This window comes from Lithobates pipiens, unplaced genomic scaffold, assembly GCF_037356315.1.
Source record: "Lithobates pipiens isolate NorthernLeopardFrog02 unplaced genomic scaffold, aLitPip1_a1.2 Scaffold_8, whole genome shotgun sequence".
Taxonomy (NCBI): domain Eukaryota; kingdom Metazoa; phylum Chordata; class Amphibia; order Anura; family Ranidae; genus Lithobates; species Lithobates pipiens.
The window spans coordinates 481274860-481302495 of record NW_027507903.1 but is presented as its reverse complement, the minus strand read 5'-3'; the positions used below and the strand labels follow the sequence as shown (position 1 = coordinate 481302495).

Here is a 27636-nt window from a genome sequence, read left to right as displayed (position 1 = left end):
CTTTGAACACATTTCAATTGCATGTACATTTTGGATATAATTTTTTAGATTTTTGTTATATGTTGCTGAAACTATTATTATATGAGGAATTCACATGCACATGACGACACCCTGATGTAGGTTATACACGTATGTGGACATATTGCACCATGATGGCTGTTTATTAGAATTGATTGATATAGGTTTATAGGATTGACACTGTTTGGACTGATTGTACCAAGTACATTTCTAATTATCAGCAGTGCTGTCAAAAATACTTTCAGTTGATTTATATAATCTGATACAAAATCAAGCTGTGCTTGAATTAATTCTGATTAAAGCACTGTGGCGCAGTTCTGTAAAGTTCTCAGAAACACTGTACCCCCAATGTTGTACTCTATCATAGGATTCTTTTCACTTAGGCTTCTCACACTGATGGGCCGATTGTATCCATCTAAAAAACCTGACAGGTGGACCCAATCAGACCACCCACTGCAGTGGCGGATGTAAATAGACGTGTCCACTGACACCTGCCGATATCCAATCCAATTAAAACAGACAGATGGGGAGCTGTTCCCCATCCATCTGGATGAAAGTTGGGTGGAAACGGACAGGCGGTCTGTTTCCATCTGACAGCCCCATAGCAGGAAAGGGGGCTGTGTCCGTGTCTGCTCTGCATCAGCGGACCTCACACGGACCTGTCATCCGCCTGCTCAGGGATCAGCGGCGAGATCTCCTGCTGAGCAGGCGGACTCCAGTGTGAAAGGGGCCATAAGTACATGGTTTCGCATTTAGAAAAATATTATATTATTTATGAACAACAACAACAACAAAAAAAAAAAAAAAGAGAAGAGAAGAGAGAAAAAAGGAGAACCACACAAGTAACAATAAAACAATGGATCTTCTGTTCATTAAAGTGTATGTAAACTCTAACAATGAAATTCAGTTATTAATGTCCTTTTGATCTGTAAATACAAAATTGAAAGTTTTAGTTCATCCAGAGCAAAAATACCCATTGATTCCACTAGATCTACAGTATTTAGCTGATAACTTCCTGTGCTTTCTGCCTCGTCCATGTTCCAGCTATCTCAGTGTCTATAGAACCCCTCACATCTATGCTGAGAAGGGGTAGATGTTTCTCTGTAGCCATGTCCTCGAGTGACAACAGTTTTGTAATAGATATAGTACAGCGAGCAAGCAATGTCACCATGACACAGAAAGGATCACCAGATGAAAATAAAAGGAAAAAATAAAACACCTGAAACTATCCAAAAATAAAATAAAAAATGTTGCTAACTTGTTACATACAGCATGCTTCGTGGCAAAGACTCCACTGTGAATGGTTTGATAATATACAGTAACTAATAAGGATTTGCGGCAGGTTCTTACCTCTTCGGCCAGGCCTTCTACGTAGGCGTTGTAGTTGTCCTGAATGAAGCTTACAGCAGTATTAAAGCAACTCTGCAGCAGTGAAGGAATGCTCTTTCCAATCTTGCTGGTCAGCAACATGGCGATCACCAGCGAAGCCTTCTCCTGTTCAATGCCGCCTGGTATTTTACTCAGTGAGGATTCCACCGCCACCTTAAACCTCTGGAAGTGACACAACAGTAAGGAACCATTAATTCAACCTAAAGGATCAAGCTACACCTTAAAGCAGAATGCCAGACCACACCACTAAATACACACTGGAAATCCATAGGTGTGAGCTGTGCAACTAGCAAAATCTTATTTCCACTGCCTGATGAATCACACACCCCTGACAAAGGGAAGACCAAGGAGGGTCACACCACTGTTCACCATCGCAGTGTCCTTTCTTGTCATATAGCTCCATAATTTATAAGCTGCCCCTTTCTCCCTACAGCCTCCGGTGCCTGAAACAGGTCAGCATTTTTTAGTGCAGTAGATTGTAGGAAGTTCTATTATAATGTAGAATTTATATAGGACATAAAATGTAAACAGTACAGTTACAATACAAATCAAGTGAGCTAGGAGGGCCCCCGTTTGGAAAAGGCACATGTAACATTATTAAATATATAATCTGGGGCAAGCATTAAAATCCACATTATACTAATTCAAATTTTGGAATATGTGACCTGTGATTTGGGTGGTAATGTACATAATTAAAAGATAAGCAAAATTTTGCTTTGCCAAACTTTCCACTAAAAATTTCAGCATTTTGGACTCTTTGAAATGAAAGGAGGTATTGAAGGGGCGAGATGGAAATCAATGTTCAAATGAACGTTGTTTATGGAGTTTTTCTAGGGTGTGATGGGACTCCATGGTCACATATAGATGGTTTATGGAGATTTTGGAGGGTGCAATGGGAGTCATTGGTAAAATGAAGGTGGTTTATGGAGGTTACAATGGGCTATGAATGGCTCTGCAGGAGATATGGAATCTGAATCTAAATCGGCCCCACTTTACCTAGAAACATGACATTAGATATTGAGAAACACTATTACAACCAAAATTCCTTCTCAAGAAAAAATAAATTAATTTATATAATGAATGCAGTTTTAAAGGGAAAAGGCTGGCGGTATGGCTGTCCTAGAAAAACCAGACTGTGGCTGTCAAGGGTATGGCCTTCTGCATGGGAAGAAACAAGGAATTCTGGGACGCAAGCAGTATCATGGTCAATACGTACATCTTCTGTCAGAGAGTCGTCCAGGATCTGATTAACGAGACTCTCCACCAACTCCTGCTTGATCAGGTTTTCTTTCTCAAAAAGGTCTCCCAGTTCTGCCAGCTGAGCACCAATCCTTCGGCAGAGTTCCTCATCCACACCTGGATGAGATCCTAAAACAAAAAAGAGAAAAAAAATAAAAAATAAAAATAAAAAAAAGAGAGAGGAGGAAGGACAGTAAAATGGCTGACCTGAAAAACATTACCTCATAATTTTATTTGTACGGGAGACAAGGAAATTTATCTGAGGCATCATAATGGAACTGCCAAAAATATTATTGCAATGACAGACAGCACTCATAGGAAATCTGAACTGGAAGAAATATGGAGATACTACTGACCTCCTCCTCCAAAAAAATAAAAAGGAGAAATCATCAAGTCATACCAAGCAGGCAGAAAGAGCAAGGCTGAGTGAACAGTCCATACAGGATTTGTTTATATTCTCAGTCAGTGGTCCCTAAAGAGAATTGGTTTAACACCCAAGCAACTAGCAGTTTAAGAAAATTCAGCCATGTCAGCCCATTGTTCCTTTAATTCAGGTATCTTAAAATAGAAGTGCTAACTTTTTCTGAGCACTATTGGGAGACACAAACGTTGCCATCTGATCACCCTCCCAATAGGTATCATTAGAAATGGAACGGAGGGGAAATCTTCAAATATGGACACCTGTTCCGGTGACAGCTGTCTAAAGGGCGATTTCTTCCCACTTCCTGTGTCTCTTAGATGGGAAATTAAGGGAATTATACCTCATGGAGACACAGACAACATTATTAAAAAACTGGCAGGGGTGCCAATTATTCCTAACCTAATGTGTAACAAACAAAAATGTTTTTGGGTATAAATAAAGACACTCAGGGCTGAGACAAGGGGTGGGCAGGAGCACTGTGCTATCATGTGAGGTGGCGGGGGGATTTGTGCTAGGAGTTAAGATTGTGGGGGGGGGGGGGGGGTGGATTTGTACTTGGAGGAAAAATTTGAGGGGGGTAAAGCATTTGTGCTAGGGGTGATTTTTTTATTTTTATTTTTTAAAGGGCCAATTTTCACCGACACAAAATGCTTATACATCTTGAGAGGGCGCAGTCTGGTATGTTTTCCCTGGGCTCTAGATGACCTTGTCCTGGCACTGAATACACTTGAAGCAGAAACACTAATAGTATTATTTCATACACAGATAACCTGTGGAGGGCACACTGACAGAACTGCAGTAATCCAGAAAAAATAAAAATAAAATTTCAAGCAAATAATGATAAGTAATCTTGCACACGGGTGTAAATTAAGCTGCCCATAGACATGAATGGCTGTGTGCACCTGTACTTGGATAACAATGAGTATTGCATACCAGCATACGCTATACTCTTTTCAATGTGAGCACCCACATATACCCCATTACATTGGCACACAGCCATTCATATCTTTCCGGTGGGGGATACGCTGAAATTTATGCTGCAAGTAATCAGACGCCCGTGTAAAAGAGGCCTTATTAACAGAATTTAAAATAACCTGTGAATTCAGTCACAATTCTCATTTTTGTTTTTAGATTTGAGTGGACAAATCCGATATGAAAAAAAAAAAGCTTCAGTGAAAAGTGAAGAACCAAAAGAACAAAGTGGAGTCTCAAAGTTCCATAAGATTGAATCACAGGCTCTGTTTTCACACACTCTTCCTGCTAGATCTTCACGAATCACATGGGAAATGATGGATGGTGGCTGTGTGAAGTCTTCAAGACATATAAAGTGCTACCCAACAGCTCCACCTCTAACGGGACTGACCTATTTCACTAAGAAAAAAATTGGGCAGTCAACCCGATGCTAAAATAAAGACTCATCTGCCTTCCATGTGACTTACCGCTGTCCGGCCTTACAAAGTCTTTGAAAGCCGAAACACCATCTGTCTCCAAGCACCCATCATGGTCGACAGTTTGCGCCAGGGACTTCACCGCTTCCTTGTAGTCATTGTTTTGATCCTTCTGATGCTCTAGGAAGGCGAGGAGAATCCGCTCCACCGTCATCCTGATTATGGGGAGCTGTGGAGGGACAGAACAAAGTACAGAGCTGATACTCCAAACCCAAGGATACAGTATTGTATAGACTGCACTATCATTATATTCTGCACTATTCCTGCAATCTGCAAAACATTACACTTTTCCTCAAAAGCAAACAAATGCTCAGATTTTGTGACATCAAAAAAAAAAACAAGTAGTAAAAATAATCTGACTTTGTGTCTTGAAGAGCTCTCCAAAACGGGTCACAGCAGGAAACAGATACGATAATGGAAGATGGTAAAAAGCAAAAACAGGATTTTTAAAACGACTTGTAAAATGCTTTTCTCTGATGTACATCAGGGGACACAGAGCCATAGTAGTTACTATGTGGGTTATAGGGCCACTGATAGATGATGGACACTGGCACGCCCTAAGGCAAGAAACGTACTCCCTATATAACCCCTCCCACTACTGGGAGTCCTCAGTTTTGTAGCCAAGCAATACAAGTGTATACCAAGAAGGGAGGGACCTCTGTATCCCCTGATGTACATCAAAGAAAAGGATTTTACAGGTAAGCCGTTTTAAAAATCCTGTTTTCTTTTCTTACATCAGGGGACACAGAGCCATAGTAGTTACTATGTGGGATGTCCCATAGCAATGGCAACTGAAGGGAGCGAGACACAACAAAAAAAACAGAAGGCCAGAGGACTCATACTGCAGCCTGCAGTATATACTTTTAGAGGGCAAAGGCAATATCCTCATGACCTTTAATATCGATTTGATAAAATCTGTATGAACCGAAGACCAAGTTGCGGCCTTACAGATCTGAGCCATAGAGGCCCGATGATGCACCACCCAATAGGCAATAATTGCCCTGGATGAGTGTGCTCTAACATAAGAAGGAAGAATTTTCTTCTTTAAGCTGAAGCTTGAACAATCACTTGACAAATCCTTTAGGAAAATAGTGGATTTTGACGCTGCCTGTACACATCGTTGGACCTTCTGGCAGTACAAACAAAACATCTGTTTTGCGAACCCGAGCAGTCACCTTAACCACTTTCAGACCGGACCATTTTGCTGGTAAATGACCAGAGGTCTTTTTACACTTTGGCACTGCGCTGCTTTAACTGGTAATTGCGCGGTCATGCAATGTTGTACCCAAACAAAATTTGCGTCCTTTTCTTCCCACAAATAGAGCTTTCTTTTGATGGTATTTGATTGCCTCTGCGATTTTTATTTTTTGCGATATAAACGTAAAAAGACCGCAAATTTTGAAAAAAAATGATATTTTCTACTTTTTGTTATTAGAAAAATCCAATAAACTCAATTTTAGTCATACATTTAGGCCAAAATGTATTCAGCCACATGTCTTTGGTAAAAAAAAAGTCAATAATTGTATATTTATTGGTTTGCGCAAAAGTTGTCATCTACAAACTAAGGTACGTTTTCTGGAATTTACGCAGCTTTTAGTTTACGACTGCCTATCATTTCTTGAGGTGCTAAAATGGCAGGGCAGTACAAAACCCCCCCAAATGACCCCATTTTGGAAAGTAGACCCCCTAAGGAAATTGATAAGAGGCATGTTGAGCCCATTGAATATTTTATTTTTTTGCCTCAAGCGATTGAATAATGACAAAAAAAAAAATGTTTTTTTTTTTTTTTTACACAAAGTTGTCACTAAATGATATATTGCTCACGCATGCCATGGGCGTATGTGAAATGACACCCCAAAATAAATTCTGCTGCTTCTCCTGAGTACGGGGATACCACATATGTGGGACTTTTTGGGAGCCTAGCCGCGTACGGGGCCCCGAAAACCAAGCACCGCCTTCAGGCTTTCTAAGGGCGTAAATTTTTGAGTTCACTTCTCACTACCTATTACAGTTTTGAAGGCCATAAAATGCCAAGATGGCACAAAACCCCCACAAATGACCCCATTTTAGAAAGTAGACACCCCAAGCTATTTGCTGAGAGGCATGTTGAGTCCATGGAATATTTTATATTTTGCCACAAGTTGCGGGAAAATTACAAACTTTTTTTTTTTTTTTTTTTTTTTCACAAAGTTGTCACTAAATGATATATTGCTCACGCATGCCATGGGCATATGTGAAATGACACCCCAAAATAAATTCTGCTGCTTCTCCTGAGTACGGGGATACCACATATGTGGGACTTTTTGGGAGCCTAGCCGCGTACGGGGCCCCGAAAACCAAGCACCGCCTTCAGGCTTTCTAAGGGCGTTACAGTTTTGAAGGCCATAAAATGCCAAGATGGCACAAACCCCCCCCAAATGACCCCATTTTGGAAAGTAGACACCCCTAAATTTAGGGGTACACTAGTGAGACTAGGTAATAAATGGCGGGTGCCCTGAAACTATAAAAAAATAACTAACCAACCAGCGTCACCTGTAACAGTTATATGGTGATCACTGGTGAAAGGGTTAACTAGGGGGCAATCAGGGGGCTTTATGCGGTAGTATATGGGGGTCCCTGGCGCTATAAAAAGCTGCGGCGAACCTAAATACCTACCTGCCTAACTAGCGTCACCTGTGACACTAATACAGCGATCAGAAAAACGATCGCTTATTAGGCTGGGTTCACACTGGAGCGATGCGGGAACGCCACGAATGCGCGGCGGGTTCCCGCATCGCATGCCTCCCGGCGGCAGTTCACACTGCCCTATGCGAACTGCTGGGAGTGTCAGTGAAATGTTACTGACACCCCCAGATCAGTTCGCATATCGCAGTGCGATCTGCAAACTCGGATCGCATGGTGTGAACACCCATGCGATCCGATTCTGCTGCGGGCCAAAAAAAGGGTCCCGTGCGAATTTGCGGCGGGTGTGGCGGGTGCGGCGAATGGCTGAACTCGAATCGCACAGAGATCGGATGTGATTTGCACTGCAGTGCGGTGCGAATCACATCCGTTCTCATAAACCGCTGCAATGTGAACCCAGCCTTAGTGACACTGGCGACGGGGGGTGATCACGGGGTTAAACCTTTATTGGGGGGGTTAGGGGGGTACCTTAGAACTAAAGGGGGCTAACCCTAACTGCCCTAACAGTTATTAGTCACAAATGACACCCGCCGGGTGATCAGGGGGTTAAACCTTTATTAGGTAATAAATGGCGGGTGCCCTGAAACTATAAAAAAATAACTAACCAACCAGCGTCACCTGTAACAGTTATATGGTGATCACAGGTGAAAGGGTTAACTAGGGGGCAATCAGGGGGCTTTATGCGGTAGTATATGGGGGTCCCTGGCGCTATAAAAAGCTGCGGCGAACCTAAATACCTACCTGCCTAACTAGCGTCACCTGTGACACTAATACGGCGATCAGAAAAATGATCGCTTATTAGGCTGGGTTCACACTGGAGCGATGCGGAAACGCCGCGAATCCGCGGCGGGTTCCCGCATCGCATGCCTCCCGGCGGCAGTTCACACTGCCCTATGCGAACTGCTGGGAGTGTCAGTGAAATGTTACTGACACCCCCAGATCAGTTCGCATATCGCAGTGCGATCTGCAAACTCGGATCGCATGGTGTGAACACCCATGCGATCCGATTCTGCTGCGGGCCAAAAAAAGGGTCCCGTGCGAATTTGCGGCGGGTGCGGCGGGTGTGGCGGGTGCGGCGAATGGCTGAACTCGAATCGCACAGAGATCGGATGTGATTTGCACTGCAGTGCGGTGTGAATCACATTCGTTCTCATAAACCGCTGCAATGTGAACCCAGCCTTAGTGACACTGGCGACGGGGGGTGATCACGGGGTTAAACCTTTATTGGGGGGGTTAGGGGGGTACATTAGAACTAAAGGGGGCTAACTCTAACTGCCCTAACAGTTATTACAGTCACAAATGACACCAATGCAAAAAAAAAAAAAAAAATGACATTGGTGTCACTGTGACTGGGGGGCAGGGGTAATTGGGGGGGTGATCGGGGGGTAAAGGGGGGGTGTGAGTGTGCCTGGCATGTTCTACTGTGTGTGTAGAGTGTTGGTGCAACTCACCGATCCGCTCTCCTCCGTGTCGGAACGAAAAATACCGACACGGAGGAGAGAATACATCACTTCCTCTCCTGTGTTTACATTACAGGAGAGGAAGTGATGTCACGGGGGATTTCTATTCGTCGGGAGCGATCGCGAGGGGGTGGCCATGAATGAATGGCCGCCCCCTCATCCCGGATCGCTCTCGAAGAAATGCCGACCGCCGCAGGCACCGGGGGGGGGGCCCCGATCGGGCCCCCCACCCGCGGGCAGGCAGGGACTTATATATACGCCCATATGCCTGCCCGTGCCATTCTGCCGGCGTATATCGTCGTGCGGCGGTCGGCAAGTGGTTAAAATAGACTCTGATCGCTCTTACTACATCAAGGGAATGTAGTGCCTTCTCTTCCCTAGATTGAGGCTTTGGGAAAAAGAGGGAAGAATAATATATTGGTTTAAATGAAAAAAACCTGTTAACACTTTCGGTAGGAATTCAGGATGAGGACATAAAACCACCTCATCCTTATGCATGATCAAATATGGCTCTTTACAAGACAAAGCAGCTAGTTCCTATATTCTTCTAGCAGAAGAAATGGCAAGCAGAAAGATTATCATCTTTGTCAAAAAGAACCACTGGAATTTCTCGTAAAGGCTCATACGTTTGATTTAGCAAAACCGACAAGACCAATTTTAAATCCCAAGAATTTAGAGGTGCCTTGATAGGGGGATTAATCCGTGTTACCTCCTGAATAAGCTATGCACCAAGAGTGGGAAGCAAGAGGCCATTGGAGAAAAAAAAAAAACACTGACAAGGCCAGCTTCATTTCAGATCCCATATGCAGGAAATCAGGGATCCTGCTTATGACATACTTCCTGGGGTGCCAACCCCTGGATCCACACCAAGAAACATATGCCTTCCAGACTCTATAGTAAAATGATTCTGGAAGCCGGATTCCTGGCATTTATCAAAGTAGGAGATCACCCATGATCTTTTATAAAGTGGGATTCAACAGTCAAACCTGTTAAATTTTTTGTCCGTAAGGTAGGATGACATACTGGGCCTTGTGCGAAAAGGTCTGGCTATAATGGCAGAGTCTGAAGGACTCCTACTGCCATCTTTAGGTTCTCGGTAAATCAAGACCTACTCGGGCCACCAGAATCACCTCCTTTCGTTCCTGCTTAATCCTGCAGAGAAGAATTAAGAGATCAGTGAAAACTGATCCAATGGGAAGAGTAATGCGTCTGTTCCGCCTGCTAAGGGATCCCTTGTTCCCGACACAAAGTTGTCGACTGTTGTTGAATCTGGACGCGAATAGGTCCATGTCCAGAATACCCCATTTCTGACATATCACTAGGAAGAGGTCAGGGTGAAGAGATCATTCTCCCGGAAATAATTGTTGGTGACTCAATAGTCCGCCTGCCAATTCTCTATTCCTGAAATGAAAAATTGCCGATAGGCAAGGAATGTTGTGTTCTGCCCAAGCTAGAACATTATTCACCTCTTTTCGGGCTGCACGACCTCTTGTGCCCCCCTGGTGATTGATGTAAGCCACCGGCGTGGCTTTGTCAGACTGAATCCGGACAGGACAGTCCCGTAGTCTGACCGACCCAGATTCTAGGGCCAGACGTACTGCCCGAATCTTCCAAAAAGTTGAGAGGCAAGGTCCTAGTAATGTCACGGTTGTGCCATATTTTCTCCACTTGATTAGGACTGTCTTCACTGTGTTCCATGGTATAGCTAATGCCTTGGAAATTCTTTTGTACCTTTCTCCTGACTGATGTCTTAACTATGAGATCCCACTGATGCTTCGGAAGCTCTCTTCGGACTATTACTGTAGGATGCGACTAGGCAAATGTCAGGAAAGACCCATTAGAACAGCTGAACTTTATTTTGGTTTAATCAGAGGCCCGTTAAAGATGGCAGATGTGCACTGACTCCTATTTAACATGAGTTTGAATGTGATTGCTTCATTCTGAACACAGCTACATCCCCAGTTATAACAGGATGTGCACACTTATGCAACCACATTCATTTTTTTTATTAAAATTTTTTTTTTTTTTTTTTTTACTTCCCCTGAGCTATTGTATTCTGACAGCAGAGCCTTCCCTGCCATCAGAATACACTGATCAGTGCTGCCAGAGCATTTTCAACTGGCTGGTTGTACACAAGTTGATCGATAGATGCACATTTTTACTGATTTCAACAATTCACTTCAGGGGCAACAAGTTCACTTGCTGCCCAATATATGCCATTAGATTGTGGAAGGAGCAGAGAATTTCAAGAGAGGAGGGTTAGATGGAGGAAAGAACAGAGAATTTCAAAAAAAGAGGATGATGGTTAGATGGAGGAAGGAGCAGAGTCCCCCAGCTGTATAGAATATTTCAGCAGTGACACACTGCGATGTCATCTGCGTATTACAGCCTGTTTTTTTAGTGGAAGAATCTTTATAATGTCTCTTTGCACATTCAGCAGACAGAAGATAAATATAGATCTGGTAGGGGACTGAGTCATATTTCCTGAAATGATCCAAACAAACAATGAACATGGCTGCCCTTATTTTAGCAAGTCATGGAGATGTTTTGCATATATCATCCCTGTATGACCTTTGCACAGCACTCATTGCTGTTATTCTGGATCACACATTTTAATGGTCGGGGTAAACCTCATTCATTGTGGTCACTGTGGGATTCATTCCCATTCAGTTTATTTGGATTTGCTCGCCCTCTTGCCCATCTCTCCTGGCAACAGAATGACATGGAAAGTTGAAGTATGGAATAAGGAACAGTGAGAAAAAGCAAAAGAAACTTACAAATATAGGAGGATCTGGAATAATAAAAATGGACCTGGGTGACACAGAAAAAAAAAAAAAAAGAGAAATTAGAAAATCGAATTTCCGATATGCAAGAAGCATCAGCGGTACAACTGGATCCATATACTGATCTCTGGCTGTTCTGGTGTCAAAAAAGTGAACAAAAAACAGGTTTGAAAGTGTTGGTTTCAAGATACGGAGCAGATGAAAATTCACCGGCCATGTCCCAGGTCTCCCCACCCAGGGCCACAACTGCCTGGCTGGAGATCACAAAACTTCTCCCTGTCAGCAGGAATTCTGGGTGAAAGCATCACAATTATCTTTACAGGTCATCCAAGAAATGCTTCTTGTCTCAGAAAATTAAAGCAGAGCTCAAGCCAACAAAAAACACACACACACACACACACACACACACACACACACACACACACACACACACACACACACAATGAATAGCCCAGTAAAGATAACATAACAAAAAACAGGTTTTGCTGCAATATTCACCTTCAATCCAGAGATTTCTGCAGCAGAAGTATTTTTTTTTCTGCCACTAGATGTCCTCAAGAGACTGATCATTAGAAATATTCAACCCACTGCCTTTGACCAGCGGTCTTTCTGGATCAGGCCCCAGCCTGTGATTGGACAGTGAAAGGAGAAGGGAGCACAGCAATGAACTCATCTCTCTGCTCTCACCTCCTATCAACATGATTCTTGTCTTTACAAACTGAGCAGTTTCTTGTGCTGTTTCTTCCTCTCAAGCTCCAGCTCTGCTGTACAGGGATTGCAAAAAGTCTGATACCAGGTTACAGTTGGTTAGTCTAAATTGGCTCTAGTATGTGTATGAATGTGAGTTTTGCACACCACAGGCTTTCAAAAAAATAAAAAATAAAAGTGTATGAATGTGAGTTAAGCCTCGTACACACGATCAGATTTTCGGACGGTTTTTGATACATGCTAGTCTCATGTCGAAAGTAAAGGAGGTTATTCACCATATGAAAATTCTCGTACAACAGACAGAAGTGGCGTAATGTATTGAATAGTTTTGCATGTGTTTTTTCCTTTCTGAGCATGTGTAGTCTTGCTCTTACAATTTTTTTCCCGGATGAAAACCTTACTCATTAAACAAAAATTGAGTTTGCGTACGACAAAAATTTTATAGTCTGCACATCCAGCTTTTGTCAGGCAAAAAAAATTGGAATCGGCTGTCGAAAGCACTGTACTAACGATCCAAAAATCGGCAGATCGTTCAGACAAAGTTTTACGTATCGTGCGTATGGGCTTTTAGGGACCTTAGATTGTAAGCGCCTTGAGGGCAGGGACTGATGTGAATGTACAATATACACTCACCGGCCACTTTATTAGGTACACCTGTTCAATTGCTCTGTAACAAATTGTTACTCGGCCAATCGCATGGCAGCAATTCAATGTGTTTAGGGATCTAGACATGGTGGCGATGACTTGCTGAAGTTCAAACCGAGTATCAGAATGGGAAGAAAGGGGATTTAAGTGACTTTGAATGTTGTTGGTGCCAGACAGGCTGGTTTGAGTATTTAACTACTTGCCAACCAGCCGCCGCAGTTGTACTGGCGCGGCTGGGCGAAACGACGTTATGTAAAGTCGCTTCGCCCTGTGGCCACTAGGGACACATGCCCGCTGCTTGCCCCTGGAGCCGATGCCAGTGCCCGGCGATCGCGATTACCGCAATCACTGTTGACACACCAAGAACCGGGATTTGTGTGTATGTAAATACACAGAGGGGAGAAGTGACTGATCGTCTGTTCATACAGAGTATAAACAGCGATCTGTCATCTACCCTACACAGTCCCCTCCCCCCTTCAGTTAGAACACAGAGAGGGAACACAATTAACCCCTTGATCGCCTCTAGTGTTAACCCCTTCCCTGCCAGTGACATTTTTACATTAATCAGTGCATTCTTATAGCACTGATCACTGTATAAATGCCAATGATCCTAAAAATGTGTCAAAAGTGTCAAATGTGTCCGCCATAATGTCGCAGTCCCAATAAAAAAAATAATAATAAAAATTCTATCTAATCTATCCCCTACTTTGTAGACACTATAACTTTTGCGCAAGCCAATCAATATACGCTTATTGCGATTTTTATTAGGTAAAAATTTGTAGAAGAATACATAATCGGCCTGAACGGAGAAAAAAAAAAAATTAGCTTTTCTACATAAATAAATAATATGGGGATATTTATTATAGCAAAGCGTACAAAATATTGCTCTTTTTTTAAAAATTGCCACTCTTTTTTTGTTTATAGAGCAAAAAATAAAAATAAAAACGCAGAGATGATCAAATACCACCAAAAGAAATCTCCATTTGTGGGGAAAAAGGGACATCAAGTTTGTTTGGTGGCAGCGTCACACAACCACGCACTGGTCAGTTAAAGTGACGCAGTGCCGAATTGCAAAAAAATGGCCTGGTTATTAAGCAGCCAAATCTTCCAGTGGTTAAAAACTGCTGATCTACTGGGATTTTCACACACAACCATCTCTAGGGTTTAAAGAGGATGGTCCGAAAAAGAGAAAATATCCAGTGAGCGGTGGTTGTGTGGACAAAAATGCCTTGTTGATGTCAGAAGAGAATGGGCAGACTGGTTTGAGATGATAGAAAGACAACAGTAACGCTAATAACCACTCATTACAACCAAGATACGCAGAATACCATCTCTGAACACACCACACAACGAATCTTGAAGCAGATGGGCTGCAGCAGCAGAAAACCACACCAGGTGCCGCTCCTGTCAGCTATAAACAGGAATCCGAGGCTACAAGTCACACAGGCTCACCAAAATTAGACAATAGAAGATTGAAAAAATATTGCCTGGTCTGATGAGTCTCGATTTCAGCTGCGACATTCCGATGGTGGGGTCAGAAATTGGTGTAAACAACATGAAAGCATGGATCCATCCTGCCTTGTATCAACGGTTCAGGCTGGTGGTGGTGTAATGTTGTGCGGGATATTTTCTTGGCACACTTTGGGCCCCTTAGTACCAATTGATCATTGTTTAAACGCCATGGCCTTCCTGAGTATTGTTGCTGACCATGTCCATCCCTTTATGACTACAGTGTACCCATCTTCTGATGGCTCCTTCCAGCAGAATAATGCACCATGATGTCACAAAGCTCAAATCATCTCACCACTGGATTCTTGACCATGACAATTAGTTCACTGCCAAATACTGGACTTGGGAGCGCACCCACAAGGTAACTCCCCGGGAGAGCTCGTCTCCCAGGGGGGCTATCTGATGTGGGGAGGAGCCAAGAGAGCCGCCGAGGGACCCCGGAAGAGGATGTTCAGAGCCACTCTGTAAAACAAGCTGCAGAGTCAAGGTAAGTAGGATATGTTTGTTATTCAAAAAAAGAAATAAAATAAAATAAAAACCCCATGAACCTTTAGTGTCACTTTAAGGCAGTTCTGAGGGCAAAACGGGGGGCCAACCCGGTACTAACGAGGTGTACCCAATACAGTGGCCGGTGTAAATGTAAAGTACTGCATAAATTGACAACGCTATACAAGTACCCAAAAATTATGAACAAATCTTCAAAGCTCTGTCCATGGGGGAAGAAGGGGGAATGCTGGAAACTCCCAGTTCTATCGTCCCGCCGCATTACACCCATAATAAAAGGGAAATCAGCTGGTAATTATCCAACATCTGTGTTTAGTGGATTTGTACAAAAAAACAGAAACTTTTACACAACATATTTCTGGCAATACACAGAACCTTCCCTATTTTCTATAAATGAAACCTTCAGCAATTTGTTTAGTGGACTTTTTTTTTTTGGGCCTTTCTATATGTGCTGGACAATCTCTGTGTGATCTCATATAGTTCTAGAGAACGGTGTCCGTCCAGATTTGGACAGCAAGCAATAGATCCGCGTAGAAACCTGTCCTCAGTCCTCAGCCCATCCAACACAACACATACCAGCAATAAGCTCAGTGCTGCAGGAGAATATTGGACTCGCAGCTCAGATACATACAGCCCAGGGCAATTCATATTCATGCATCTTCATACATCCGGGGCTATTTACTAAAGGAAACTCCACTTTGCACTGAAGGTGCACTTGGAAGTAAAGTCATTGTAAATCCAAGGGGGATATGCAAAAAAAAATAAACAACAGCATTTTAGCTTGCACATAATTGGATGATAAAATCAGCAGAGCTTCCCCTCATTTCAGATCTTCCAAGTGCACTTGTAGGGCAAAGTGGATTTGCCTTTCGTAAAAAAAAAAACCATTGTGTTTTTAGTGCATCAATGGGCAATTTCTGATATTGGGTCGATTACATTCCGGGTCGTCTTCACTTTCCTACTACTTTTCTAAAAACGCATTTGAGGGATTTAAATGCACCCAAAGTGAACCTGTCACAATCATGAATAAACTCCTGACATGTCACAATATACAGTAACAGTATCATTTTCCAAAAAAGCTCCATCTTTTATTAGTAAAAACTGTCCAGTTAGTGACGGTCTAAGCCAGCCTTTCTCAACCTTTTCAACACAGAGGAACCCTTGAAATAGTTCTCCAGTCTCTGGGAACACCCGCTAAAAATTAGAAAGGAATGGTCCTTACACTTGTGGTCATTGGGAAGAATTACCTCCTTACAGATAGCTAAAAAGATCAATGGTGTCACTGGGAACTTATCTGAGAGGCAGAAACGGCCCAATGCTGAAGGAACCCCCAGCAACCTCTGGAGGAACCCTAGTTTCGAATCATTGGTCTATGCAGAGATGCCATTAGTCTGCTGCAGGCAGGAGAAGGCATTTCCTCAGTCTCCCCAGTGAATAGACTGAAACTGTACAACACATCTACCATGGATATCCACTTCCAGATGAACATTTTAGAACAGATCAAACCCATAAAAAATATGAAGACAATCTAAAATGTATTAATGACAGTGATGCCACGCTATACACAGCTCACCTGCAGGCAGTCAGTATGTCAGTCTATGTACACTCCGCACAGTCCAAGTTTCAGTCTATATATACACTCCGTACTCTCAGGATGACATCAGTGGAAATGAGGAAATACCCCAATGCTTGTTACTACATGAAGACGTCTCTAGAGGTCTGTAAACACCCCCCTCCTTCCCCCACCGTTAAAAACACTTCCACTAGCAGAAACCCCACACATACTTCCTGCCCAGCTGGTGCGGTGGGCTCAGAAGCTTACACTTCTATTACGGTTTTAAAGGGTGGACAGAAAAAAAAAAAAAAAAAAAAGAGGAAACGAGTTCAAAAATGATTTTATCTAAGGCGATATTCAGGAAAGCAAGGAGGAGAGCAACTATAATTAACAGAAAAGAAACCGAAACAGCAAGGGCCTGTTTATACAGTTTTAATTTAACGCACATGTCGCAACAGGACAACACGCACGTGCCCAAGTTCCCTATATAAAAAATAGTGTATGTTCCCGTCTCAGTGCTGCGGTACAGTGGATGTGATGTGATGCGGTGGGGTGTAGACGGGACCCCTTACATTAGTGATCTCCAGCTTTTTGTTTCATTTAAAAATAGTCCATTTGGACCAAGCAGGTCCAAACAATCTATTACCTTAAAGCGGTGTTCTGCCCAAAAATAAATAAATAAAAGCCAGCAACTACACATACTGCAGCTGCTGGCTTTTAATAATAGGACACTTACCTGTCCTGGAGTCCCACAATGTCAGCACCGCAGCTGATGTTTCCATTGCGGGTAAGGGAACCCAGCAGTATAGCCTTACGGCTTCACGCCAGGAACCCTACTGCGCATGCGTGAGGCCCTGCTCCTCTCTCCTACTGGCCCGGCGACAGGTAAAGGAGGAGGGAGCCCCATGGTGATGTCACGGGCCACAGCGCAGACTCTTGGAAGTGCGAAAAGGAAACCTGTCAAAGACAGAGAGGAGACAAACGAGCGGAAGTTCCACTTTTGGGTGGAACTCCAATTTAAAGTCGTTGTAAAGGTACGAGGTTTCGAACATTCATGGTAAAAAAAAAAAACTTCTGTGTGCAGCAGTCCCCCAGCCCCCCTAATAATTACCCTGAGCCCCCTCTATCGATCCAGAGATCTCCACGACAGCCTCGTCTCTCCTGGGACTTCCACTCCTGATTGGCTCACTGAATGTGACTGACAGCAGCGGGAGCCAATTTTGTTTGGGAGCCACGTTGCACGACCACGCAATTGTCAGTTAAAGCGACGCAGTGCCAAATTGCAAAAAGTGCTCTGGTCAGGAAGGGGGTAAATCCTTCTGGGGCTGAAGTTTTTAAGCCGTCCAGTCCAGATGATCACTGCCTTCGCCTTGGTCACATCTCTAAAGACGCTTGCCTGTGTTCCTGTTAAAGACTTGCTTGGCTGATATTCCTTCTGGCTCCAGATCCTGCTTGCTGTTCTACTACGCTCATCTCTGGCTCCCTGACATTTTGGCTTGTCTGACTATCCATTCCAGTTCCTGAATTCTGGCTATGTTTTGACTAAGTTTATTTTTTTTTAATTATTATTCTTCAAGTGTGATTTAACTGTACTTCTATCTCAGTCTGATTGATTCATGGTTTCTGACACCAAGCCCCCCCCCCCCCACGTGCCAGCAGACTGGGGATCTTCTCCCCGTGTCTGCTGCCACAAAAGACATGGCTGTACGGGGCTCTGCCCACCTGGCTGCATCACTCATTCACAGTCCTGAATGGAAAACTACAAGGTTCGGCAGCCTTTGCAGCTGTCAGCTTGTAGTTTTCCCATGAACGATAAACCGACAGATCTGCAGGAGACCTGCATGGCATTAGCGTTCTGCTGATCCCTGGTGCAATGCTTTACAGCAGTGGTCTCCAAACTATGGCCCTTTATTTGCTTTTACCCAGCCCCTGGGACACTATTTCATCCACTGATACTAACATTGGGGCATAATTCCTCCCACTGACACCAACAATGGGGCATGATTTCTCTCAATGACACCAACAATGGGGCCCAATGACACCAATGATGAGGCAAAATAACTCCCATTTAACCAAACAGGGCATTGTTTTTTCCCCACTGATGTTGGGACATTTTCACTGACCACGGTCTTCTTTACACTGAAGATAGTTGTTAAATGATATTGGCGGTATGTTTGGGGCCATTGTCCTGCTGCAGAATACATATGGAGCCAATTACATACCTCCCTGGTGGTATGGCATGATGGAAAAGGATCTGCCTGTATTGTTCAGCATTGTGGACACCATTGATGGGGCAATGCTAAGGACCCTAAACGCAGTGGTCGGCCAGGGAAACTTAATGCAGCAGATGAAAGATACATCATGCTTACTTCCCTTCAACATCGGAAGATGTCCATCAGTACAGAATTGGCAGAAACCAGTGGGACCCAGGTACACCAATCTAATGTTCGGAGAAGTCTGTCCAGAAGTGCTCTTCATGGAAGAATTGCTGCCAAAAAGTCATACATCTGACATGGAAACAAGACCAAGTGACCCAGCTATGCACCAAAACATCAGAACTGGGTTGCAGAAAAATGGCGGCAGGTGCTCTGGACTGAAGAGTAAAAATGTTAAATATTTAGCTGTATCAGGAGGCAGTTTGTTTGTGAAGGGCTAGCTGGAGAGGTGGGTGATTGGCCCCAAATGTATGCTACAGCAGGATAACGACCTCAACCACGAAGCCAACGTCATTAGGAACTTTCTTCAGCATAAAGAAGACTAAGGAGTCTTGGAAGTGAAGATTTAGCCCCCCACAGAAGGGTTGAGAGTTGATCTCGACATCAGCGGATCTGTCTGGAATAACATGAAGAGACAGAAGGATATGACGTAGCCTACGAGGATCTGTGGTAAGTTCTTTAAGATGTTTGGAACAACCTACCTGTTGAGTGCCTTCAAAAACTGCGTGCAAGCACCTAGAAGAATTGATGCTGTTTTGAAGGAAAAGGGTGGTCACACCAAATACTGATTTGATTTAGTTTCGGTTCACACAGGGGCAACCTGTCAGGTGACTTGTTAGCCTGACAAGTCGTGCTCCATTCAGTACAATGGAACCGTTCTAATAGGAGTGACTCAAGTCGCTCCTACTTATAAAATGGTTCCTGCACTACTTTGGGGCAACTTTGGAGCCCCTTGCATTGACTTATATTAAAGAAGTTGTTTGCAAGCTGCGCTGAGGTCGCGCTGTGTGTGGCGGCTCCAGAGTCGGACAACTTTGAAGTCGCCCGTTTGAACCGGCACTTAGAGTTTTCTTCTGTTCATTTAATTTAAAATTTTGTTACTTGATAAAAATAAAACTATTAAAAAGGGGAGGGCCAGCTGAAAAAATATTTTTTTAAAAGGTCAGCAGCTACAAACACTGTAGCTGACGACTTTATATAAGCATACTTACTTGTCCAGGGTGCACGCAATGTCGGCCGTCCGAGGCCGACCTGTCCCTCGGGTCCCAGCGCTGCCATTCTATCTAAGGGAAACAGGCTTCACTGCCAGTTTCCTACTGCGCATGAGTGAGTCACTCAGCGCTTTGTGAATGGAGCGCTCTGTGTTCTGGGACACACAGTTCCCAAAATACACAGCGTCCCATTACCCAGAAGACAACGCGAGGAGGAGAGAAGACGGAAGATCACAGTGGAGTTGGAAGAAGAGGCAGACGATCTGCCTAGCAACAGTCATTTCTGGTAAGTTTAAAAAAAATAAAAAATAAAAAACTTTTTTCAGATTTTTTTTCAACATTTTAATGTAGTTTTGTTTTTCCAGGGTAGCCCTCCACTTTAACGCTCCTATTTTTTAAAGCATTCTTAGCTTACAGCATTTCTTTACACCTGCCTTAAAAATATTTGTACAGTACTGTGTATATATAGTTATCTATTGATGGCTGCAAACAGCCAGGAATAGATCACTATAGCAGCGATCTACTGCTTCACTGTAAAACACAAGACCTAAGCATTATACTTACTGTGATCTACTATGGTCTACCACAAGGGTCTCCAAACTGCGGCCCAGGGGCCGGATGTGGCCCTTTACTAGCCTTTATCTGGCCCTTGGGGCACTATTCCTCCCAATGATATGAAGCTCTATTCCTCCCACTCACACCAAAAATAGGGCACTATTTATTCCACTAATACTAATGATGGGGTACTATTCCTCCCATGAATACCAATAATTGGGCACTACTTTTCCTCTTACAGACAACCAACCCTGGAGGTCATGTTTATTTTCACTGATGGGACTTTTTCTACCCCCACTGGCCATAATTCAGCCCCCTTAAGTCTGAAGGGCAGTAAACTGGCCCTTTGTTTGAAAAGTTGAAAGACCCCTGGTCTACTAAATGGTGCTGAGACAAAGAGCTGCTGTCCGTATGCCGCTTTCATACATTGCCCAGCATTCAACTGGTTAAGCTTGCCATACACTATACAATATCCTTCAAATTCCCCAACATTTTGAAATACGAGGTTAAATCTAAGCAATCTATTTTGTATTAATTCCAGGAGGCCCGTCATCACATGATGGCATTAGCAACATCCATTAACGTAGGCAATCCTCCATTCCAGATAAACAATTAGGGCCGTTCTGGGGAAGGGACATCACTCGCAGTGAAGTTAATAGGTTTCTGCTTTTCCCAGGAGCCAGGACAGCTTCTATCGGAGACTTCTAGGAGGGGTAATTTGCTTCATTAACAGCATGCAATTGTAGCATTGTTTTTATGGCTGGCAGTGCATGCTGGGACTTTTAGTTCTGTAGCAGCTGCAGCAACACGAGGCGCCCTGTAGATGGGATGGAAAACATGACAGCCGTGGCGGGATGGCAGCTGGGGAGAATTTAAAGCAGCGGAGGAACAGAACAATTCACAGCTGTACTGCACAACCTGACTGAGGGTCATCTCCACCCAAAACAAAGATTTGAGTTTTGCAAATGCATTCCCACTCTAGACCTCAGTATCGCTTAGATCTGGCTACTGACCCTTCCAACCAAGCCAGTCCCAAGTCTTTCTTCAGCTTTGAAGTATCAAGGCGTTTAGGTCACCCATCGCTCTCAGGGAGAAAACATCTTAGGTTAGCCACAAACATGAGGTCGCCCAGGGCCTCCACCTATAACCAAAATATGACTTTTGGCTGGAGTGGCCCTTTAAAATGTTGCCAGTCATATTGTAGAACAGCGCAGCAGGAAATGGTTTCTGTTATAATGAGAGGTTAGCACTCAACATGCATTCATTGCAGATTACAGAAGCTGATCGGTGGCCAAAAACACTGTCACACTCCACACTAATAGCACTTAATTACAGATCACCCTGCCGCCACTTCACCCCTGACCCCGCGCAGCCAGATGGCATTAATAATTGTGCCCACTTCTTTTCCAAACATGGGAAGTCAAGTAAAGGCTCGCCAACAAAACAGCTGGACTTACAGTGGAGAGACACTTGCATTACATAAACATCCAATACACGTCTGCATGGAGACGGCATGTGACTGTGGGGGGGGGGGGGGACATTAGAATGTAAGCTCCTCTGGTGCAGAGACTTAAGAGACTGGCTCAGTGTTCTCTGTACAGTACTGCCGTATATGTCAGAGCTATATAAATGTAAAACAATGAGAATAATAATAGTATGTGGCCTACATTTCCAGTTTTCCTCCAATTTTTAACTCTTTATAACAGATAAAGATGACAGTGCTGTGCTTCCCCTTGGACCTACCGTGTATAAGCTTCCTTTACCCCACCCTCCCTTTTTTCTCCTTTCTCTCTACATTTTCTTTTCTCTTCCCTCTCTTCTTGTTCTCCTTTCTGCTAAACTTTATTTTTTGTCTTGGGTTTCTCTCATTTGTGGTGCTTTGCAATGTATTAATATATTACTATGGTTTTTATTACCTGCAACACCACTACACACTCAAGGTAAATATATCATGTTCTCTAACATTACATTATTAATAATGTATAGAGCTCACTTTTTATACAGATCTCATGTACATTGTACCTTGGGGTCCTTTAGGTTACCATAACCCTGTGATATTTTTTTTTTTTTTTTTTTTTTTATATATCACTGCTGTGTTATTTATTTATTCATCCTCTGGAAATGTTCTAACACTCTTGTTTATTCTGTGTACCATTTCAAAACTTAATAAAAATGCAGATTCAATATAATAATAGTATGTGAGTGTGTGTGTGTGTGTGTGTGTGTGTGTGCGCATTAGATTGTAAGCTCTTTTGGTGCAGAGAAGGATGTGACTGGCTCAGTGTTCTCTGTACAGCACTGGTGTATATGTCAGAGCTATATAAATGTATAATAACGTAAAAGACACTGGTGAGTTATTAGAGTGTAAGCTCCTCTGGTGCAGAGACTTATGTGACTGGCTCAGTGTTTTCTGTACAGCATTACGGTATATGTCAGAGCAATATAAATGTATAAGGAGGATATAAAAGTGGTTGTAAACCCTTTACAACCACTTTATACTACAGGCAAGCCTATAATTAGACTTGCCTGTAGCTACACTGGATATCTCCTAAACCTGCACGGTTTAGGAGATATCCCCTGTATTTGCATGTGCCGACCTCATGAGAACATGCGCACTGAAGCAACGTCATGTACATGCTGTTTGCATCAGTGAGTGTGCTGTTATGGGTGGCTCCCGCATGCATGCGTCATCGCGGCTCAGGCCAATCACAGCGCCAGAGCCCGCGATACCTGGTAGCAACTCCGAGAGCGATGTCGGCCGCCAGAACGGGGTACGAGGACAGCTGCAGGGGCTTCGATCTCAGGTAAGTAATTCAGCTAGTAGGCCTTTGTCTTACAGGGTTTTTTTTTCTAGGGTTTACAACCACTTTAATAATAATAATAATAAGTGACGGTGGGGGGGGAATTATTATTATTGATTTATATAGCGCCAACAGTTTACACAGCGCTTTACAATGTATAGGGGGGACAACACAATTACAGTACAGTACAAAAGATACAGGAGGGCCCTGCTCGTAGAGCTTACATTCTAAAGGGAGGGGTGGTGGTACAAAAGGAAATAGAGTGTAAGCTCCTCTGGTGTAGAGACTGATGTGACTGGGCTCAGTGCTCTCTGTACAACACTGCAGAATATATAAGAGCTATATAAATGTATTATAATAATAGTGTGTGCCTGTGGTGGGACATTGGAGTGTAAGCTCTTCTGGTGCAGAAACTGATGTGTTCTCTGTACAACACTGCAGCATATGAGAGCTACAGTATATAAACAAATAATAATAGTGTGTGACTGATGTGGGACATTAGAGTGTAAGCTTTTCTGGTGCAGAGACCGATGTGACCAGCTCAGTGTTCTCTGTACAATGCTACAGAACATGCCAGAGCTATATGTATAAAAAGGTATATGTATAATATTATTAATAATAACAGTGTATAAGAAAAAATATATATATTTAATATGTTATATATTAAAAAAAAAAAAAATATATATATATATATATATATATATATATATATATATATATCACAATATTAAGAATATTTCACATTATCTCACCACCTTTCAATATCCTGAACAATGGGTTTGCAGACAACATACACAACGTTCTTCTGCAGATCTTGCCACCTTGGGGTTACATGTGGCCTCATGACAGTGGTGGTTGTCAGGTGTGACCAGCAGCATGCCTGGCAACAGACAGCAGGAAATGACAGCGGTACTGCCACTTTAAGAGTCCTTAACCCTTTGCCCTCCTCTGTAGATGGGGCCCCCTCATACAGGAAGGTGGGATCCGGCAGGGGAACAGTTAATTCTCCCCCCTGCTCAGCCTTTGTGAAGGAATTGTCATTTCCAGGCAGAACTGTTATTTCTACCAAACAGAATGTATGGCCCTGGGTGATCCTACCTGCAGGAAGTGACCCCTTCCACCCCCTAGGGGTCCCCCTGGTCAAGGTACCCCAGAAGCGCCAAGATCACCTACCTGACAGAGATTACCCCACTCAACCCAGCAGATTCTCAATGTACTTCCTCCTCCTCCCCGCCACTCACATGATACAGTCCATAGTGCTGCCTCTTAAAGGGACAGGCCCTCATTAGATCACCTCTTTGAGGTTCCTGCAGAGGGACTCCCCCTGTGTTATAAAGATTTTGCTGACCTGATTTCAACCTCAATGTCTTTTAGATCTGTCAACAACTATGTGGTACATTGCTAGTCCACTTGTGTATAATATACAGGACATGCTGTATAATACACAGAGTATATAGGGCAATCTGGGACATGTAATCCTCCTGTGTATAATATACGGCGTATACATGATGTTCTAGGACCTGTAGTCCTCCTGTGTATATTATATAATGTATTCAGGACATATATTATATATATATATATATATATATATATATATATGTGTGTAAACAGAACATGCTGGGTCTTGCAGTCCTCCCATGTATAATATACAGTGTATGGGGGACATGCTGGGACTATTAGTCTCCCTGTTTATAGTATACAATGTTGGAAGTTGTGATCCTCCTGGGTATAATATACAGTGTATACAGGACATGCTGATATTTCTAGTCCTCTGGTGGTGTATAATTATATACAGGTTTTGCTCGGACTTGTAGTCCTCCTGTGTATAATATATAGTGTACACAGCACTTGCTGGGATTTGTAGTCTTCCAGTGTATATTATACAGGGCATGCTCAGACCTATACTATATGCCCTGTTTACAGGACATGCTGAGACTTGTAGTCCTCCAGTGAATACAGGACATGCTCAGACTTGTGCTATATAACCTGTTTACAGGACACGCTGGGACTTGTAGTCCTCCAGTGTATACAGGATATGCCCAGACTTGTAATATATACCCTGTTTACAGGACAAGCTGGGACTTGTAGTCCTCCAGTGTATACAGGACATGCTCAGACCTGTACTATATACCCTGTTTACAGGACACGCTGGGACTTGTAGTCCTCCAGTGTATACAGGACATGCCCAGACTTGTACTATATACCCTGTTTACAGGACACGCTGGGACTTGTAGTCCTCCAGTGTATACAGGATATACTCAGACCTGTACTATATACCCTGTTTACAGGACATGCTGGGACTTGTAATCCTCCAGTGTATACAGGAAATGCTCAGACTTGTACTATATACTCTGTTTACATGACATGCTGGACTGGTGAGCCCTCTGTCCATCTGTGACTGTCTGGTGTCCATGTGAGTGAATAGCAGGAAGCTTAGAGAAGACCAGTATACCATGAGGACACAGAGCAACCCCTGTGTTATGACAGATATAAATAGTTTGCCATCAGCTCCTGGTATTGAGCAATAATTGACCTCTATAAAAATCAAATAAATGGTGTTGCGCTACCTCAAAAATTAAAACTAAACTAAAGTGCCTAGTGCATGAGTGTCTAGTGTAATTACTCCGACTAAATAGCAAGATAACAACACCCCCTATAATAAACAGATATAACAGAGTATCCTAGCAAAACAAATAAGTAAATGTGCAGAAATCTATATTCCAGGGATGTAAATACCACAAAGGCTATAGGAAAAGAAACAAAAAAATTCAAAAGGTAAGTAAAGTGCCTAGCGCTTAAATAATCATAGTCCCATTAGTCCGTATTCACATATGTAAAAAGACAAACAAGGCCTCCAAATGTGCAATAATGTAGTGCATCAAACTTCTCATGGATATATCCAATCAAGTACAGTAAGGGCCGGTTCACACTGCGAGCCGCGGCGAGGCGTCTCCGACTTCCTCGCCGCGACTTGCAGGGGGGGTCAGCGGCGACTTGCAGAGGACTTCTGCATAGAAGTCAATGCAAGTCGCCCCCGAAGTCGCCCCGAAGTAGTACAGGAACCTTTTTTCTGAGTCGGAGCGACTCGAGTCGCTCCTCTCAGAACGGTTCCATTGTACTCAATGGGGACGACTTGCGGGAGCGAGGCGAGGCGAGCCGTGTCGCCTCGCCTCGCGCCGCAGTGTGAACCGGCCCTAAAATATAAAATAAAAAATTGATAATAAAAACGTGAATCGCGCAGTGCAAATAAGCAAAAGAAATTGAGTCTCTATGTAAACAGAAATGAGTAAAGTGAACAGTGACTCATTTAGTGCTTCTCCAAATAAGAGGTGACAAAAACAGTGACAAAACCCTCCTGTGCCTCTTCAGTGCTCACAGCACACCAGGTGGAGTGGCCCCTTACCTTACTGCTGTAAGGTAAACAGCAGGTCTGCAAAATAGGGAGAAAATCCACACAATATATCCCTATTCCTGGCAGATTAATACTGTCCCCCACGGCTGATGTTGCTAGTTCATTCATTTTCACAAGGATCTCATGAAGGAAAGAAAAGTAGGCTCCAATGGTGAAGTACGTACATACATTTATTAATTTAAAAGTGATGGAAAGGTACTCACAAACAGATGTAAAACAACTTGCATAGCAAACAAATGAATGTTCCGCTTGTGTTACGGACGTCACTTCCTGTGTCCTAATTCCTCGTATTCCTACGCATATCGTCACCTAACACGTGACTTCATCAGGGAATGATGAAGAGGGTTTTGTCACTGTTTTCATCACCTCTTATTTGGAGAAGCACTAAATGAGTCACTGTTCACTTTACTCATTTCTGTTTACATAGAGACTCAATTTCTTTTGCTTATTTGCACCGCGTGATTCACGTTTTTATTATCAATGGGCAAAAATAAATAAAAATCATTCAGGCTAATAGATATTCCTTAGATCCGGTAAGATCGAGTAGTTGTAACGTTAGATCTCACATAATGTTAGAGATATTCCAGATAAAAATAGAGATATTAGGTGGTACAGAAGGTACATCCATATTTAACCGTTTCTAGATGGTCTCTGAAACTGTCTTTGGAGGGTTCTTCAGTGGGTGCCTGTAGTCTCTCCTCACTCCTCCCTGCCTCATGGTGAACTCTCCACAGACCAACAAGCCTTTAGCTAGCCCCCCCCGTAGAAATCAATGGGGTTGTATTGTGATGAGACTTCAAGTCCCGTGGTCCTCTGCTGCTTCTTGATTGGCTTCCTCTCCCTGTCAATAGGGACACAGAAAGGAGGAGAGGGAGGGGGAGAAATCCCCCACAGGGACTGACAGGTGTGCTCTCCCTCAGTGAGTGCCTGTGTCAGTATCTATTCAGTCCAGCGGTTGCTGGCGGGAGGTGTGGGACCACAGGTGATAGAGTAGCCCCCGCTACAAACTCCCCCCACCAAAGAACCTTTGGTTCGCTGAAGGAGGTAAAGAATCTATGACCTGTTACATGCTTTTGATAA

General features: G+C 43.3%; 1 protein-coding gene across 2 annotated transcripts in view; it reads right to left on the bottom strand.

The window, feature by feature from the left end:
* The window catches only part of BID (BH3 interacting domain death agonist), a 36740-nt gene extending 12320 nt beyond the window's left edge, over positions 1–24420 (bottom strand). Inside the window, exons 1-4 of one of the 2 annotated variants that reach the window (XM_077468851.1) lie at positions 24318–24420; positions 4507–4684; positions 2624–2775; positions 1369–1569 (exon numbers count right to left, since the gene is read on the bottom strand). In XM_077468851.1, coding sequence (XP_077324977.1) covers positions 1369–1569; positions 2624–2775; positions 4507–4669 — 516 coding nt within the window. In that variant the 5' untranslated portion in view covers positions 4670–4684; positions 24318–24420. Of the gene's footprint in view, positions 1–1368; positions 1570–2623; positions 2776–4506; positions 4685–16379; positions 16534–24317 lie in introns of those variants that run through there. The other variant, XM_077468852.1, reaches the window with a different exon arrangement.
* Positions 24421–27636: the final 3216 nt, after the last annotated feature.